This window comes from Moschus berezovskii, chromosome 19 (genome assembly GCF_049115385.1).
Source record: "Moschus berezovskii isolate FMDL1 chromosome 19, NW_MosBer_1.0, whole genome shotgun sequence".
NCBI classification, from domain to species: Eukaryota; Metazoa; Chordata; class Mammalia; order Artiodactyla; family Moschidae; genus Moschus; species Moschus berezovskii.
The window spans coordinates 67,940,623-67,959,971 of NC_142478.1; the positions used below are offsets into that span (position 1 = coordinate 67,940,623).

General features: G+C 49.1%; 1 protein-coding gene across 3 annotated transcripts in view; it reads right to left on the reverse strand.

Annotated features, from left to right (window-relative positions):
• Positions 1-19,349, reverse strand: part of WSCD2 (WSC domain sialate O sulfotransferase 2) — a 112,721-nt gene that overhangs the window by 50,663 nt on the left and 42,709 nt on the right. For all 3 annotated transcript variants that reach the window (XM_055405646.2, XM_055405640.2, XM_055405641.2), the window contains one exon: positions 3,068-3,973. In XM_055405646.2, the coding sequence (XP_055261621.1) occupies positions 3,068-3,446 (379 nt within the window). In that variant the 5' untranslated portion in view covers positions 3,447-3,973. The remainder of the gene's footprint in view (positions 1-3,067; positions 3,974-19,349) is intronic.

Consider the following 19,349-nt stretch of genomic DNA (forward strand, 5'->3'; position numbering starts at 1 on the left):
CTCACCACCTGGGTAACCTGGGGTAAGTGACTTCTTCCGAGTTTTAAATTTCCCCATTTGTAAAACAGGATAATAATAGTCTTTAGGTTGTTGAGTTGTTGTGATAAATTACATAAGGCAATGACAGTCTAGCCTATAATAACCATTCAATATATATTTAGCTACTATTTCTACTACTATTAATACTAGTGGCAGCAACTATTAAGTGACCTATTATTATAAATCAGGAGACCTGATAAGCATTTTACATATATCATTTCATTCAAATAACATATGAAAAGCAAACAGAACAGTGGCTGGCACGAAGTAGGTGCTCAAGAAATGGTAATAATTATTTGTAACAGTGGCAGAGGTATTTCATTCTCGTAATAAATGGGGTTTTCTATTTTGTTGGACGTATCAATCGTGCCATTAGGGAATCATATTCTATTAGAGGACCTCAACAAACACAGGAAATTACCATTCACATAAGGGCCATGACAGGGCGTACAGAGAGGGAACATTTGATCAAGCCTAGAAGGGGGTCAGGACAATTTTCTGGAGGTGAGCTAAGCCGAGACCTGGAGGAAGAGTAGAGCTGTGGCCAGGCAGCAGGCTGGTCATCCCTTCATTTGTCCACGCAATAACTCATTTATACAACCAGTAGGTACTGAGTACCAGCTTTGTTTCTGGTGCTGTCCAAGGTGCTGATAGAACGAAGCAATCGGGACAGGTGCTCTCTCTGCCTTCACGGAGCTGACAGTCTAGTAGTAGAGATAGACTATAAGGAAGCAAAGTGTTTCCCTGGTAGCCCAGTGGTTGAGAATCCACCTTGCAATGTTGGGGACACTGGTTCGATCCCTGGTCCAGGAAGATCTCACAGGCCGTGGGGCAACTAAGCCTGTGTGCCACAACTATTGAGTGTTCACGCTGCAACTACTGAAGCCCGGATGCTGAAAGCCTGTGTTCCACAATGCAGAAGCCACTGCAGTGAGAGGCCTGTGCACAGCGACCAGAGACGAGCCCTGCTCTTCACGAGTGGAGGAAGCCCACGCAGCGACCGTGACCAGCCACAGCCACAAATAAAATAAGTGAACTCTCAAAAACTAAAAACTAAGGAAGCAAATAAAAGCAAGATACTTTCAGATGGTGATGAGTACTGTGACAAAAATAGAACTGGGGAGTGTGGCCCTGACAAGGCACAAAATGGGGCTGCTTTAGGGCGTTCTAGGAAGACCTCTACGGGATGGCACGGTTTGACTCGAGACCCAATGGAAGGGAGGAAGGGAGCCATGCAAAGATATGGGGAAGAGCATCCCAGATGGAAGGGACTGACTATAAAAAGATCCTGCGGTAGGATCGGGATTGGTGTGTTCAATGAGTAGCAAGGAGCAAAGTGGAGAGAGATATGTGGTGAAGTGGGTGGGAAGTGTTCCGTGTTAATGTTACAACATGTAACGCCAAGTGTTACAACACGGTGGGCCATGCCGGGGGCTCTGGAATTTATCCTGAGTTGTGATGGGGCTTGCCAAGCAGCAGCAGGAGTTTGGAGTGGCTGGGGTGAGATGAAGCTTGGTGACTGGAGAAGGTGGCGAGGGGATTTCTCCATCAAGGTAGCACCTCACACCTCAGCTATGCCTACAAGATGGGGTCCCTTACCCAGGTGGATCCACAAGACCTTCCTGATCACCCCTAAGACTCTATTCTGTGAAGGTATCACGCTAGGGGTTTCCATAATCGCATCTCATCAAACTCTCAGGAGAAGCCTGGCAGGAAGGAGGCAATTGTTCCCATTTTACAGATGAAAACTGAGGCATGTAAAGGTCAAGCCACTTGCTTGGACTGCGTGACTGGTTGGAGTGGAGCTAGACTATGAATCCAAGTCCCCTAAGCCATTCTGCCAGCTCCCACCTTCTCCTTCACTACCCTGTGAAGTTTTTAAGGAAGTGGAATTCTAGGAAATTTCTGAGGGTAAGATGATGGCATCTTCTGGATGGCTCCTGAGCCAAGAGCAGGTTGGGACTGCAGCAGGGAAGCATGCTCCCCAGAACGAGTCCCCTCCAATAGTCCTGCTTCCTTCCACAGTGGAAGAAGGGGTTTTTCACAAGTTGAATCACAGCAGAAGTGTGACATGTGGCAGGGAACACAAGGGCTGGGGAGGTTTTCCTTCTGTCCTGGTTGGTGGTAGATCCTCCCAAACCATCTGGCTGCGATTCTGGAAATGTCCATTCACGTTAATCTCATGAATTGCAGGGGTTTTGGGGTCCTCCCCAGAACATTGCTCCAATGAGGGGACCTCAGTTGACCCTGGGAAGTAGTCATAGAGCCAGCATCCAGGCCAGATGTGTCTGCTTTGAATTTGTCACTGACCAGCTATGTGGCCTTGGGGAAAGTTTTCACTTCTCCAAGCCTGTTTCCATGTGTGTTAACGGCATTGGATCACATTCTTTAAGTCCATGGAGTATAGTGAAAATCAAGTGAGGTGGTGTACTTAGGAAGAAAAGCCCACTTTGACTGTGACAAGTAAGAAAATGCAATGAAACGAAGTTCCCTAAGCGCCCTCACCAAGGGATACAGCTAAGCGGACGGAGAGGCAGACTGTAAGGAACAGAAGCTCTGCCACTAGCTAGCTGTGTGACCTTAGGCTCCCGGGGCCTCAGTTTCCTCATCTTTAAAATGGGAATAATAGCACCTGTCACATGGAGTTGTGGCTGTAATTTGATGCCTGTCAAGGGCTTGGGAAAGTACCTGGCCCTTAGTAAGCGCTCAATAGATGCTCGGGGTTTTGATTTTCAGGTGCATATAACAAGGGCTATAAAGGGGTACATGGGAGGGTCAGATGTTGAACTCTGACAGATTCAGGGTTCAGCTCTAGGCGTGGCTGTGTATAAGCTGTGTGACCCTGAGCAAGCTACCTAATGTCTCTGAGTTTCAATTTTCTCCTCTGTGAAACCTCCTGCATATATAATGGCTGGTTCCCATGAAACACTGAACACTGGCAGCTGTTACTATAATATTATTATTAGTATCATTATTCCCCTTCCCTTGTCCTCAGCCACCCTCCAGCCCAGAGGCTCGCCCCTCTTACCTCGCTCTTCCTCCTTCTCCCGGATGACCCTCCCCTTGAGGGCCCGGCTCCAGGCTCCCCCGTAGTCCCCCAGCTTGGCTCTCTCATTGCCGTCCTTGCCCTTGAACCAGGGTCCGTACCTGCGGGCGATGCTTGAGGCCTCACCTGTGTCCCGGAAGCCTCTGTCCAGATTTAAGTCTCCCAGGAAGGTCAGCTCAGCGCCCTCCACTGGGGCCCCCACAGCGGGGTTGGCCTGGTTTTGGGAGACGGCAGGCTGGCCCACAAAGCCGGAGTGAAGGAAGACGAGGCTCCCAGCCGTCAGGTAGAGCGCCAGGAAGGCAAAGAAACGCACAGGCTTCCTGCGGAAATACCGCTGGAATCTGAACCAGAGCTTGGCCATAGTGGGACCATTCCGGACTGGATCGCTGGGGCTCAGCTGAGGGTTGGGGGGTGTGGTCCAGGGAGAGAATGGAGGGGGGCTTTGCTTCTCAAGGTTCCCTCAGGGATGGAGCCCCAGGGGGTCTTCAGTCCAGGGCAGGAGGGCAAGTCCGGTGCTTGGCTGATGCCAAGAGAAGAGAGGACAGGGTTCACCAGCACTCCCAACATCAAGGTGAGCTTCTTTGGGCCATGAAAGGGGTTCTGAGGCTCGGGGCACTCAGAAGTTGGTCCCATTTTCCTACATCTTGCTCTCTGCCTCAGAACTCCCAAAGAACTTGGAAAATAGCAATCGGAGGAGGATTTTGTGAGGGGTCACAGGCAGCTGGAGTTCGATTCTTGCCCCTTCACGGTTGCTCAGGCCTGTAGGAGCTGGATTAATTCACGGAGGGCCTCTTCCCTAGCTGGGGACCAAGCTCGGTCTGTCCACCTGGTGGAAACAGGAGCGGGCAGGCTTTCATCTGGTGAAGACTTAGGGCTCAGGGCTACCACCTGCAAGAGAGCACAGGTACAGCCATAAGAAACCTCCTGGCAGAGGCCAGAATGTGAAGCTTTCTTGAACGTTCTCAGGAGAGGGGGGGATGCAGAGTCCAGAGAGGGAGGAAACCAGTGGCCCAAAGAACCCAGCAGTGCGGGGTAAAAGCAACTCCTACTGGTCCTCGTCTTGGGACAAGCTTTAACTTGGATAAACTCGGGTCCTTCAGCCCCATCGCTCAGTGCTGTCATGTCTGACTCTTTGCGACCCTTTGGACTGTGGCCCACCAGGCTCCTCTGTCCATGGGATCTTTCATGCATGATTACTGGAGTGGGTTGCCATTCCCTTCTCCAAGGGATCTTCCCAACCCAGGGAACAAACTTGCACCTCTTGCATCTCCTGCATTGCAGGTGGATTCTTCACTGCTGAGCCCTGGGGGAAGCCCTTCTTAAGCCCAATACGTCTGCATGTTTGTCAAATATATGCTGATTCATGGGGGTTACTTTAAGTCTAAATGTACTTCCTAGGTCTTTGCCAGACTGTCTGCTGGACATGGCTGATACTGAACTAGATCAGATTTGTTCATTTTTTCCTCCCAAACACATATTTATAGAAGACCTACTGTGTAGCAGGCACTCTCCTGCATGTGCGCTAAGCTGCTTCAGTCTATCCGACTCTTTGGGACCCCGTGTAGACTGTAGCCCACCAGGCTCATCTGTCCATGGGATTTTTCAGGCAGGAATACTGGAGTGGGCTGCCATGCCCTCCTCCAGGCTCTGATCTAGGTGCTGGAAATAAAACTGTGAACCCAAGAGACACAGTTCCTTCTCTCACCGGGATCACGTTGTAATGGAAGAGTTCAAATCCAGAGTCCCTCTCTTCTATCCAAGGAAGAACAGGAGAGGGAAGGAAAGCAGAATTGTTTAGCAACGTAAGCATTCACTCAGTATTTATGGTGTATGGCACGCCCTGCTTTGTACCGAGCCTTCTATGTGTATTAATTACTCTTCCCCGTGTTCCCATGGGAAGTGACTATTTCCCATTTTACAAACGAGGAAACTGAGGATACACAGCTGGTGAGTGGCAGAGGTGGGATTGGAACCCAGGATGGTCCGAACACAAAAGCACAGCTCCAAACCCCTGCCCTTTTGACTCTTTCTTCCACATGGTCAGGGCATCACTTGGGAGCTCCCAGACAGCCCCTGAAGCAGCAGCCCATCTCCACCTGCTCCCAGTGGCCAGTGGCGGCTCATTCTATGAGGGCCCCTCAGAGTGTGGTCTGAGGAGCAACTGATTCAGCATCTCTGGGGAGCCTGGCTACCCATGAAGATTCCTAATCTCTCCAATCGGAATTTCTGGTTGAGGAGGAAACCTACAGGTGTAACCAGGTGCTCTCAGGTGATGATCACGAGCACAAAGGTTTGACAACCACGGTTTTTTTCAGTAAACACTCAGGATCAGCAGTCTGGAAGAAAATAGATTGTAAATTCCGTTTTGTTCTGTTCCATCGCTCAGTCGTGTCCGACTCTATGCGACCCCGTGGACTGTAGTCTACCAGGCTTCTCCGTCCATGGGATTCTCCACAAGAATACTGGAGTGGGTTACCGTTTCCTTCTCCAGGGGATCTTCCCGACCCAGGGATCGAACCCAGGTCTCCCGCATTGGAGGCAGACGCTTTAACCTCTTCCCCAGATTGTAAATTAGAAAATGGAAAAAACACAAAACTCCATTTGGCTTATGTGGTTTCATATCACCACCAGTAGGGGGCCTCATGACAATCTTGGCCACTGCAAAGGATTCGATTATCAGCCCGCCAATGGGTGATTTGAACGGTGACAACCCCTACCAAATCCAGACAGCAGCATGAAAGTTTAACTGCAGTTCAAGGTAGAGTCCAGTGTTCCTCCATATGCCATCCTATTTATTCAAGAATTAAGTTCTGGGCACCTACATGCACTAGCTATCGTTGTGAGCACTTGGAACTATTCGATGAACAAGACAGCCCCAAACGCATGCTCCTGTGGGGTCAAACTATCTGTTCATCCATCCATCATTCTTTAATCTATTCAGCAGTCCACCTACCCATCCATCCATCCATTAAGTCACAATCTATTCGCCCATCCATCATTCATTCTTTAATCTATCCATCGATTCCCCTACCCCTCCATCCATTCATCATTAATCTGCTCATTAATCCATCCACCCATCCATCCATCACCCGTTCACGCATCTATCTATTCATCTGAACTGGAGCGGCCCACCCATTCCTCCAGCGCTCCACCCACCCATTCACCCGCCCATTGCTCCATTCATTTAGCAACATGTGTTACTTGCCTACCGTGCATGTGCTGGGAATGCAGAAATAAACAATTTGAAAAAAAATAATTTGGAGTTGCTGCTTTCAAAGAATTCAGAGTTTACTGAGGGGGAGAGCGATTTAAACGATCACCACATCAAATCACTATACTAGAGCTGCTGCTGCTGCTAAGTCACTTCAGTTGTGTCTGACTCTATGTGACCCCATAGACGGCAGCCCACCAGGCTCCCCTGTCCCTGGGATTCTCCAGGCAAGAACACTGGAGTGGGTTGCCATTTCCTTCTCCAGTGCATGAAAGTGAAAAGTGAAAGTGAAGTAGAAATCAGTCGTGTCTGACTCTCTCGACCCCATGGACTGTAGCCCACCAGGCCCTTCTGTCCATGGGATTTTCCAGGCAGAGAGACAATGATAAATCCCACAGTAGATGTATATATAAGATATAGAACAGAAATTAATATTAACAGCTAATGTTTATCGAGCACTTATTCTATGCCAGATACTGCTCTGCAAACATAATGCTCTGATTTAATCGTCATCCAATGAGGCAGGTGTCGATCCATTTCAAAGAGCAGAGGAACGAGGCACAGGATGACAAAGTAACTTGTCCAGGGCCACGCAGCTGGGAAGTGGCAGCTGGCTTGTGAGCCCAGGCTCATCCGATTTCACAGCTTGTGTTCCTACCACACATCCATTCTAGTCTTGTATTCCTTTGAGAATATGGTAAAAAAAAAAAAACAAAACAAAAACTACAGGCATATGCCCAGAGAAGAGCGCTTGACAAAAGTTCCTAGATGTTGGCTTAGAATGTCAAGGGGTTTCTGCACCCTGGGGTAAGAGGCCCCAGAATGTGAGAGCCCTGAGAAGTGATGGTCTGACGCGGCCCTGAGGGGAATCAGAGAGGGCTTCCCTCTGGAAGGGCTCTTTAAGCTGGCAGGCGAAGTCAGCTTTCTGAGGGAGGAAACAGCAGAAGGACACTTTAGGGAGGAGGAACAGCCCATGCCCAGAGCACGGCCCTGGGGTGGAGGCAGCTGAGGAGTTTAGTAAGTGAAGTAAAGCTGCTCAGTCGTGTCTGACTCTTTGCGACCCCAAAGACTAAATATAGCCCACCAGGCTCCTCCGTCCATGGGATTCTCCAGGCAGGAATACTGGAATGGGTTGCCATGTCCTTCTCCAGGGGATCTACCCGACCCAAGGATCGAACCCGGGTCTCCCGCATTGCAGGCAGATGCTTTACCCTCTGAGCCACTAGTGGAGCTTAGGGCATGGTAAGAAGGCAGTGAAGCGGTGGGCTGGGGTCAGACCCTGGGGAGCCTTGAATGCCAAGCTCAGAAGTCTGGACTATGCTCTAACTGAAGTTTCATGGCCACACCAACACTTTGGAAAGACCAGCCTCTTATCAGCTTAAAAACCTCTGGGCAGTGAGGGGTGTCCCCTGGTATTCCACGTAAATCACGCACACGGCAGAGATTTCTGCAGCTGGGCCAGGATGAAGAAAGACCAGCAGCCCTGATGGGAATAGGCGGTGGTTGGGGGGACACCAGCCCTTCCAGAGGCATGCAGGCAAGAGCATGGACTCTGCAGGCAGATGGACCTGGGCTCAAATCCCGCCTCTCCCATCCGCCGCCTGTGTGACTGGGGCAAGACAGCTCTTCTCAGCGACCGAGGCTCCTGGCCTGTGAAGTGGACGTAAGAAGCTTGACACTCTTCCTGAACTATATTGCTTGGAGGATTGCATTAAAAACGGTAGGAAGAGCACAGGGGGCTCCGCTTGGTGCTCTGTGGTGAGCTTGATGGTGGGACGGGGAGGTAGGGTGGGAGGGAAGTCCAAGAGGAAGGGATATATGTACACATACAGCTGATTCACTTCATTGTATGCTCGAAAACCAACATGGCATTGTAAAGCAACTGCACCCCAATTAAAAAAAATGTACTATGTGCATCTGGCTCAAGCAAAGCCCTCAGCCCCTGCCCCTCCCACGAGCGCACGCGAGCTGCCTTCAGAGCCCCTCGCTGACAGCAAGCAGTATGGCTGTGTCTCCGCTATGGGTAAGGAGACAGCAAAGATTTCCGCTGCTGCGTTCCCCATGGCCCTCTGTCTCTCTGAGGATATTTCTGGGTCTAGTTCCTTTTTGTTGTTCCCTTCCCATTCTCTTCTATTTCAACACATCTCTGCTCTAAGTGGGTGCCAAATGGGTTTTAAGAAGATAATGAGCTCGTTAGGAGCTGGCAGGGGACAGAAAGAGGCTGAAGCAGCGGTGGTGTCGGACGCGCGGTTGGGGAGAGGGTGGGGGCGCGGATGCCGAGGAAGGGGGCTCCTCCTGGGGAAGGCGGATGCTGACTCGAGTTGCCCACACCAAACTGCCAGTGCTGCGAAGTGGAGGAGGTCACCTGGAAGGAGACCGCCCTGGAATCCGAGCCCCGTGAAAGTGAGACCCTGTCTGCGCCCTATCCTCTGGCACACGGTAAGTCCCCAGGGAGCACTGGTGCAGAAAATTGTGAGAAGAATCAGAGAACTCAAACCTCCACCACGGGTCCCTGCCATGTGCCAAATCCCCGAGTGACGGCCTAGGGGAGTTGTCAATACAGAGCTCTCTGCAGCAGCATCTTGCGTTTCTCAGCTTTGGGTGGTCCTGGGGTGCAGGGCCCCGCCGACCCAACCCCACTTCCGCCAGGGAAACTTCCATCTCTCCTGGCCGTCCATCGCCCTCCCTCTCCCTTCACTCTCTTTCCAAGTCTCCCTCCCTCTCCGTCTGTGTGTCTCCAGGCAGAACTGGGGAATGGAACTAACTGCCACCGGCTGACCGCCCACCAAAGACTGAACTCTGTGTTTGAAGGGTTTACAAACCTCTAACCAACGCCCCGCTCCCAGCAACCTGCAAAGTAGGTGTGACTGGTGCCCCGGACTCCCTAGCTTCTGTGTGCCCCACCCTGGGCTGGGCCACGCCTTGGCCTCCGGCTGCCCCTTCTCCCGTTTTCAGTTGTTCATTACAAGCTGGAAGCCAGAATCGCATTAACAAGACTTGACAGGTGTCTTCACCTCTCTGAGCTGCTGCTTCCTCTCAGCAAAGTGGGCAGCCCCTAGAAGTCTCCCTCGCAGGGTCTTGGGGAGGACTTGATGAGATCCCCCACGGGGGCAGACATGGCGTTCCCTAAAAGCTGGCTATCACAGCTTCATCCCTTTGCATTTCACATGAGACCTGCTCTGAGTGTCAGTTTCCCCATCTGCTGAAAGTGGCACAAATCCCATACCCTGCCTCCCTCCCTGGGTTGGCGTGAGTTGCCGTGACAGGGAGGCCGAGAAGCCCTCTTCGCAGGAATGACACTGTTTGGTTACTGCAGTTCGTGTTTCCAGCCGGAGCCCCAGAGGGTCTAAACACAGCCTATTTTTAGCACCAGAATGAACCTCGGGTACTGAGCTGCCAAGAATATGATGGGCAGGGCAGAGCTGCCCTGAGGGAAGGGAAAACAGGAGGTACAGCCTGTCACACGGCTCCCTCCCTGGCAGGGGGTGTCGCGCTTCCCCCTCCAGATTCTGGGGAGCAGGTATGTCTGGCTGAAAGCCCATAAGGCTGGGCAGGGGCCTGTTTCTTTCCACAACTCCCTGAACTTGACCTCAGGGCACAAGCCCAGACACCAGCTGATTCCCTGACCATCCAAACTTGCCAAGAAAAAGATGCTGAGAAATCAGGTTGGCGACAGTTCAACTTCTTCACGGTTCTGGGTAAGAGATCCACCTGGGGACCTCCAAGAAACTGGGAGACCAGGTCAGTGGTTACCTTTTGGTCTTGGCTGAATAGTAACAATATCAGAAACCACTGGCATTTGCTAATACCAAATACACAGGAATTCCAGTTGAGCTATTTCAAATCCTAAAAGATGCTGCTGCGAAAGTGTTGCACTCAATATGCCAGCAAAAAACCTCAATATGCCAGCCAGGAAAACTCAGCAGTGGCCACAGGACTGGAAAAGGTCAGTTTCCATTCTAATCCCTAAGAAAGGCAATGCCAAAGGATGCTCAAACTACTGCACAATTGCACTCATCTCACACACATCTCACACTCAGCTCAAAATTCTCCAAGCCAGGCTTCAGCAATATGTGAACCATGAACTTCCAGATGTTCAAGCAGGTTTTAGAAAAGGCAGAGGAACCAGAGATCAAATTGCCAACATCCTCTGGGTCATGAAGAAAGCAAGCGAGTTCCAGAAAAACATCTACTTCTGCTTTATTGACTATGCCAAAGCCTTTGACTGTTTGGACCACAACAAACTGTGGAAAATTCTGAAAGAGATGGGAATTCCAGACAACCTGACCTGCCTCTTGAGAAATCTGTATGCAGGTCAGGAAGCAACAGTTAGAAATGGACATGGAACAGCAGACTGGTTCCAAATAGGAAAAGTAGTACGTCAAGGCTGTATATTGTCACCCTGCTTATTTAACTTATATGCAGAGTACATCATGAGGAACGCTGGACTGGAAGAAGCACAAGCTGGAATCAAGATTGCCGGGAGAAATATCAGTAAACTTAGATGTGCAGATGCCATCACCCTTATGGCAGAAATCGAAGAAGAACTAAAGAGCCTCTTGATGAAAGTGAAAGAGGAGAGTGGAAAAATTGACTTACAGCTCAACACTCAGAAAACTAAGATCATGGGATCTGGTCCCATCACTTCATGGCAAATAGATGGGGAAACAGTGGAAACAGTGAGATACTTTATATTTTTGGGCTCCAAAATCACTGTAGATGGTGACTACAGCCATGAAATTAAAATACGCTGGCTCCTTGGAAGGAAAGTTATGACCAACATATTAAAGAACAGCATACTAAAGAGCAGAGACATTACTTTGCCAACAAAGGTCTGTCTAGTCAAGGCTATGGTTTTTCCAGTGGTCATGTATGGATGTGAGAGTTGGACTCTAAAGAAAGCTGAGCACCAAAGAATTGATGCCTTTGAACTGTGGTGTTGGAGAAGACTCTTGAGAGTCCCTTGGACTGCAAGGAGATCCAACCAGTCCATCCTAAAGGAAATCAGTCCTGAATATTCATTGGAAGGACTGATGTTGAAGCTGAAACTTCAATACTTTGGCCACCTGATGGGAAGAGCTGACTCACTGGAAAAGACCCTGATGCCGGAAAAGATTGAAGGCAGGAGGAGAAGGGGGCAACAGAGGATGAGATGGTTGGATGGCATCACTGACTCAATGGACATGAGTTTGTGTAAACTCCAGGAGTTGGTGATGGACAGAGAGGCCTGGTGTGCTGCAGTCCATGGGGTTACAAAGAGTCGGACACGACTGAGTGACTGAACTAAACTGAACTGAAATACACAGGCACTGTGTTGAGCATCTTATTTCCATTGCACCATTTGATCCTCCCTAGAATGGTTTGAGGTGGTTATTACCCCTGTATACCTCAGTTTCCCCATCTATAAAATGGGGGAAATAACAGTACTTATCTCATAGCACTGGTATAAGGACTAAATATTGAATTAATATGTGCAAGTGTCAGTGTTACCCCTTATTATGACTTACAGAGAATATATGTGGTTTTGTCTTTCAATGCCCCTCTTTCCTGTTACAATGATCTCATTTTCCTTCACAGGGCTTCCTTATCATCAAGTCTCAGCTCACATGGCTTGGGCAGAATGGAATCCCCTCCCTCATTGCTGCAAACACTATCTTTGTTTCCTGATAGATGTGTCCAAGATAACACAGGGTGTGTATATATTTAGGAGTGCAAATGCTGGGTCCTCCTGTGAGAGCATCTTAAGACTATCCCAGGAAATGATGATCTGTTCTCTAAAATGGCTGTAGTGACAACCCCCCACCACCACCTTCCCAGTAATGTATGATGAGCATGCCTATGGCTACACATCCCATCAACACTTAAGGCTGTCACCCTTTTTGTTTCTGCCAGTATGGTAAATCTGTAATAGAGGAGGTCTACCTATAGAATTGACTTCCAAATGCCGTTTGGAAGCAGACTCAGTCGATGACGGATGGGAGTCGGTGTATGAAGGCTCAGCTCCCTCACCCCACTGATGGAGTAAGTCAGGCTGTCTTTGCACAGGCTTCCTGAGTTTCCCCAGCCTCAGGTGCCCTCAGTGGTAGCTGACTGACAGCACCACCTTACGTTGGTGTTTTCCCTTCCCGTTTTCCTTCCCCACTCAGGGTGTGGCTCAGCTGGCAAGGAATCTGCCTGCAATGCGGGAGACCTGGGTTCGATCCCTGGGTTGGGAAGATCCCCTGGAGAAGGGAAAGGCTACCCACTCCAGTGTTCTGGCCTGGAGAATTTCACGGACTGTACAGTCCATGGGGTCGCAAAGAGTTGGACACGACTGAGCAACTTTCACCAGGGAAGGAAAAGGATTGGTGTGCTCTTCACCTGAATAAACTCCTTACCCATGGTATCCATTACTTGGAATATACCCTGGCTCATCCAATCTTTCCCTTATCGTTAGATGTGTAAAAAATTTAATTTTCCTTTCTTCTACATAAGCAGTGCTATGCTACACCTCCTGAATGTAGATCTTCACCCAGATTCCCGGAAGGCAATGCAGGACCTCTCATGAATGATTATACCCATCTTACAGATGAGCAAGCTAAGGCTCACAGAGATAAAGTAGCTTGTCCATGTGCACACAGGTTGCTCTGCCTCTTGCATCCTCACCCACCTCCCAGGAAGAGTCTCTAGAACCCCGATTCCCCACTCCCGTGGTTTCCAGGACAGAGACTCACCCACCACCACCCAGAGCTCACAGCTCACCATCGATGTCCCCTTTCATTCATCTTTCCCAAAGCTCGAGAAAATAAATGGGAAGGCAAAGTGCCATTAGCTTAATGGCCTTTAACACCCAGCCATCTGCCATGATGTAATTAAATAAAAAAATCAGAGGGAGCATATGGTGCCCGTTATAAATAAATATTAAAATTTTGTTTCCCTGGCTAATGACTCTGGCGTCTCTTGCTCCACAGGCAAACTTTACGGCCATCATTGCTTGTTACAGGGAATCGGGCTGAGCCACAGTGAGAAACGTGAGGAATGGTGTCAGATCTGGGGTAAGATCTAGTTGTCAGACGTTTCTGGTTTGAACCTGCCTCAGCCACGGGGTGGCTGTGTGATCTCAACAAGTAGTGTGAGACTCAGTTTCCTCATCTGTAAAATAGGAACGGTCCACTCTGCCTCGCTGGGGAAGTATAAGGGTGAAAGACGCTAATGTGTTTAAAATACATAGCAGGGCTTCCCTGGTGGTCCAGTAGTTGAGAATCCACCTTGAAATGCAGGGGACGCTGGTTCGATCCTGGTCCAGGAAGATCTCACATGCCGCGATGCAACTAAGCCTGTGAACCACAACTACTGAGCCGGCCCTCTAGACCCTGACAGCCAAGACTACTGAAGCCTGTGTGCCCAAGCCCGTGCTCCGCAACAAAAGAAGCCACTGCCACGAGAAGCCTGCACACCCCAGCTAGAGCGTAGCTCCTACCCTCCCCGCTCGCCACAACTAGAGAAAGCCTGCATGCAGCATCGAAGACCCAGCACAGCCAAAAATAAACAAATAAAATACACAGCACTCGAGTAACCGCATGTGCTGTTTATTGAGCACCTCCTACGTCAGAGAGTCAGACATGACTGAAGCGACTTAGCGCGCAGGCACGCACGCACGTTCAAGGCACTGTTCTGCGTATCAGCTTGTTTGATACTTCCAACAATCCTACATGAAAGATCTCCTGTGTTCGCTTCATTTTGCAGATGAGACAACTGAGGTTCAGAGAGGTTAAGTCACCTATGCAAGGTCACACAGCTAAGGAACCGTGGAGCAGGGTTCAAACAAAGGCAATCTGACCTCAGAACATGCACTCTTAACCAAGGGGACTCAGTAAGAGTTACAGTTAGTCTTCAAAGATACACTACACAGTAACTAGACACAGTCTAACCAGATGGTCCAGCAATCATGCTCCTTGGTACTTACCCAGAGGAGTCCAAAACTTATGCCCACACAGAAGCCTGAACATGGAGGTTTATAGCAGCGTTACTTGTAACTGACAAAGCCTGCAAGCAACCAAGAGGTCCTTCAGTAGGTGAACGGATAAATAAACTGTGGTACATCCAGACAACGGAATAATATTCAGTATTAAAAGGAAATGAGCTATCAAGCCATGAAAAGACATGAAGGAAACGTCAATGTCTATTCCTAAGTGGAAGACGCCAATCTGAAAAGGCTGCACACTGTGTGATTTCAACTATCAATATATGACATTCTGGAAAAGCAGAACTACGGAGACAGCAAAAAGATCAGTGGTTGCCAGGGGTTAGGAGGGGATGGATGCATAGGTGGACTGGTGAGTTTTAGGGTGAGGACGCTCTTCTATATGATGCTACAATGGTAAGTATGGGTAAGTAAATGTTAGTCGCTTGGTCATGTCCAACTCTTTGTGATCCCATGGACTATAGCCCCCCAGGCTCCTCTGTCCATGGGATTCTCCAGGCAAGAATATTAGAGTGGGTTGCCATGCTCTTCTCCAGGGAATCTTTCCGACCCAGGGATCAAGCTCGGGTCTTCTGAATTGCAGGCAGATTCTTTACCATCTGAGCCACCGGGGAAGCCCACTAACAATGGTAGATACACATTACACATTTGCCAAAATCTACAGGATGTACCACTGCAGTAATGAACCCTAAGGTAAACTATCAACTTTGGGCAAAAACAATGTGTCAATGCAGGTTAATCGATAATAACCAATGTCCCACTCTTCTGGGGGATGTCGATGGTGCGGGAGGCTGTCTGAGGTGGGGGGCAGGGGATACAGGGGAAATCTCCCAACATCCTGCCCAATTTTGCTGTGAGAGTAAAACTCTAAAAAGTAAAGTCATTTTTTTTTTTTTAAAGGGGAGGTAATCACATGCTTGAAAAGGCGTGGACCCATTGGAGTAGCTGTCAGAGAACCATCTAAACTCTGAGCTGGGGAGAAGGGAAAGAGTTGAAGGTAGGGACGATGGTGTGGTGGGGAGATAAAGGTCATGATGAAATGACAGTTCTGGGCGCCCCTGGTGGCTCAGTGGTAAAGAATCCGCTGCCGATGTGAGACGTGGTTTTGCTCCCTGATCTGGAAGGATGCCACCTGCCACAGGACAACTAAGCCCATGCACCACAACTACTGAGCCCAGCATGGTCAATAAATCAATAAATAAGTTAAAAAATATATATATATAAAAGAAATGACAGTTCCCCTTTTCCAGTGGTTTGATGAAGGGTCACCCAGTCCACTGGTCTTCCCTGTCAGGTGGCTGGCAGCTCTCCTCTGAGCCCAGATCACTTTCTTCGCCAAGAGGGACTTCGAAAGAAAGGCCCCAAATCGCTATCATTAAGCCATCTGGAGTCATCCTTCTCCCTCCAGGAGCTGCTGTGTGGTGGGTCAATTAGTGCGTATTTGCATAGAGGTCCTTAATAGGCTGCTAATTGTCTGGGGGAGAAAATAGATGGCTCTGCCGCTTCTGGGCAGAATGTTTACCCAGAGGGGCCGACCTCCAGGGGGTGGCAGAGAACTGAGGGGAAGGAGGGAGGGGTGGGGTGAGACGGGACGGAAGGGAGTGAACGGAGTGAATTATCACTGACTCAGGTGCAGTGAGGAGTAAGATTTTGTGAATCTTTTGCTTTAGTTTGTGTGTGTGTGTGTATACTGTGTGTGTGTGTATACTGTGTGTGTGTATATTGTGTGTGTGTACTGTGTGTGTGTGTATACTGTGTGTGTGTGTACTGTGTGTGTGTATACTGTGTGTGTGTATACTGTGTGTGTGTACTGTGTGTGTGTGTACTGTGTGTGTGTGTATACTGTGTGTGTGTGTACTGTGTGTGTGTGTACTGTGTGTGTGTATACTGTGTGTGTGTGTATACTGTGTGTGTGTGTACTGTGTGTGTATACTGTGTGTGTGTATACTGTGTGTGTGTGTATATACTGTGTGTGTGTATACTGTGTGTGTGTGTACTCTGTGTGTGTGTATACTGTGTGTGTGTGTATACTGTGTGTGTATACTGTGTGTGTGTACTGTGTGTGTGTACTGTGTGTGCGTATACTGTGTGTGCGTGTACTGTGTGTGTGTGTAGTGTGTGTGTATACTGTGTGTGTGTGTACTGTGTGTGTGTGTGTATACTGTGTGTGTGTGTATACTGTGTGTGTGTACATTGTGTGTGTGTACTGTGTGTGTGTGTATACTGTGTGTGTGTGTACTGTGTGTGTGTATACTGTGTGTGTGTATACTGTGTGTGTGTACTGTGTGTGTGTGTATACTGTGTGTGTGTGTACTGTGTGTGTGTGTACTGTGTGTGTGTATACTGTGTGTGTGTGTATACTGTGTGTGTGTGTACTGTGTGTGTATACTGTGTGTGTGTACTGTGTGTGTGTATACTGTGTGTGTGTGTATATACTGTGTGTGTGTGTATACTGTGTGTGTGTACTGTGTGTGTGTGTACTCTGTGTGTGTGTATACTGTGTGTGTGTGTATACTGTGTGTATACTGTGTGTGTGTACTGTGTGTGCGTGTACTGTGTGTGTGTGTAGTGTGTGTGTATACTGTGTGTGTGTGTACTGTGTGTGTGTGTGTATACTGTGTGTGTGTGTATACTGTGTGTGTGTACTGTGTGTGTGTATACTGTGTGTGTGTATACTGTGTGTGTGTGTATACTGTGTGTGTGTACTGTGTGTGTGTGTACAGTGTGTGTGTGTACACTGTGTGTGTGTGTGTATACTGTGTGTGTGTGTACTGTGTGTGTGTATACTGTGTGTGTGTATACCGTGTGTGTGTGTATACTGTGTGTGTATACTGTGTGTGTGTATACTGTGTGTGTGTATACTGTGTGTGTGTGTATACTGTGTGTGTGTGTATACTGTGTGTGTATACTGTGTGTGTGTATACTGTGTGTGTGTACTGTGTGTGTGTATACTGTGTGTGTGTGTATACTGTGTGTGTGTGTGTATACTGTGTGTGTGTGTACTGTGTGTGTATGTACTGTGTGTGTGTGTATACTGTGTGTGTGTGTATATACTGTGTGTGTGTATATACTGTGTGTGTGTATACTGTGTGTGTGTACTGTGTGTGTGTATACTGTGTGTGTGTATATACTGTGTGTGTGTATACTGTGTGTGTGTACTGTGTGTGTGTGTACTCTGTGTGTGTGTATACTGTGTGTGTGTGTATACTGTGTGTGTGCATATACTGTGTGTGTGCGTATACTGTGTGTGTGTATACTGTGTGTGTGTACTGTGTGTGTATACTGTGTGTGTGTATACTGTGTGTGTGCATATACTGTGTGTGTGTGTGTATACTGTGTGTGTGTATACTGTGTGTGTGTGTATACTGTGTGTGTGTGTATACTGTGTGTGTGTGTGTATACTGTGTGTGTGTATACTGTGTGTGTGTGTATATACTGTGTGTGTGTATACTGTGTGTGTGTGTATACTGTGTGTGTGTATACTGTGTGTGTGTATACTGTGTGTGTGTGTGTACTGGCTCCTAAGGCAAAATGCATTTCTCCCTGTAGGTTCATAAAAATCATTTGAAGGAGATTAGTTAGGGAGAGCTTCTTTGGGTAGAGCGGTTGCAGGAGAACCCACCGAGCAAAAAGGCGTTTGAGCTGAGACCTGAAAATGAGAAGGAGGCAGCCATAGACGATCTGGGGCAAGGCTCCCCTAGACAGAGGTGGGAAGGGACCCTGAACACCCCGGGGACCTGCACTGGGGTGGGGTCAGTGTGGAGAGAGCAGGGGCTGGGCAGCAAGCTTCCATCCTGCAGGGCTGTGGATTCTGCTCGGGACTGTTTCCGAACTGCAGAGTGACCAACCCATCCCTGTTTCCTCTGGTTTACAACATGGCGATGATGGAGGTGAGGGAGTCCCCAAAGGACCTTCCCTGCCCCAGCGGGGTGTGGCCATGTCTCTGTGGCTCAGGGAGGCTGAAAGGGTCCCCCAGGGTCACACGGCCAGGCCAGGGCTGTGTGGGCTCCAGGTTTCTTCCCCGTGTGCCCACGCCGCTCCCTGCTAGCCCCCATCACCCCCTGCCCGGCCACGACTAGTGACTTGCTGCTTGCAGGCTCCACGCTGGCCGTGGAGGTTTAAGCTCTAATTTAGAAACAATGACGGCTCCCATTAGCTGCTCTTCTCAGAGAGGAAATTTCCGCCAGGGGTTTCCCCAGCAAGAACCACTGTCCCCACCCTCCAATCAAGCAAGCCTAGTTTTTCTGTCTAAGCCAGCGTGCAGGTGTGTGTGTGTGTGTGTGTGTGTTGGAGGGAGGGGCGTGGAGGCCGTCCTGTGTATTGTAGGGGTTGGTGTCTCTGGCCTCTGCCCATTAGATGCCAGCGTTGTCCCAACAGTTCCGCCCACCCCCAAGTTATGACAATGGAGAATGTCTCTAGACAGTGTTCTAGATTTTGCCCATGGGAGTAAAGAGAGGTGTGGATCAGAACACCACCCTTAGACCCATCTGACTCCAGCTTCACAAAGCTGTCGTCTCCACTTCTGAAGCTTAATTCTAGATTTTATTCTAGTGTTCATTCATAAGACTCTATGAGACGGCCCCAAGCTAGGATCCCTGACCTCCAGCATCCTGTCGGCAGGTTCTCTGATTCCGAAATTCTTTTCTAGGCCCCTGAGATCCCGTCTCCTCCCGTGTCAAGGTTGAAACTATCCCTGGGAGACGGCCATGCCTCACTGCCTTCCAGCAACCAGGATGAAAGATGCACCCATGAATTATATATTTCCTGTCATCTCTTAATTGCTTGGCAATTATAGACCACCAAGGGTCATGTGCCCGGAGCAAGAACCTCTCCTTCAGTAGAGGAAAAAAAGCTGGATGGAAACTCACCAATGTACATAAAGATGTTACCTCTTGCAGGGTAGGTGGAGGAGTGGTTTTGTTTTCTTCATTTTGTTTATCTGTATTTTCTTTCTCCACGGTCAGTTGGGGTTCAGAGAAAGAGATGGAGAATGCGTGCGCTTTGATGTCGGTAAATCCCATGGACAGAGGGGCCTGGTTGGCTGCGTCCATGGAATCGCGAAGAATCGGACATGACTGAGTCTCACACAC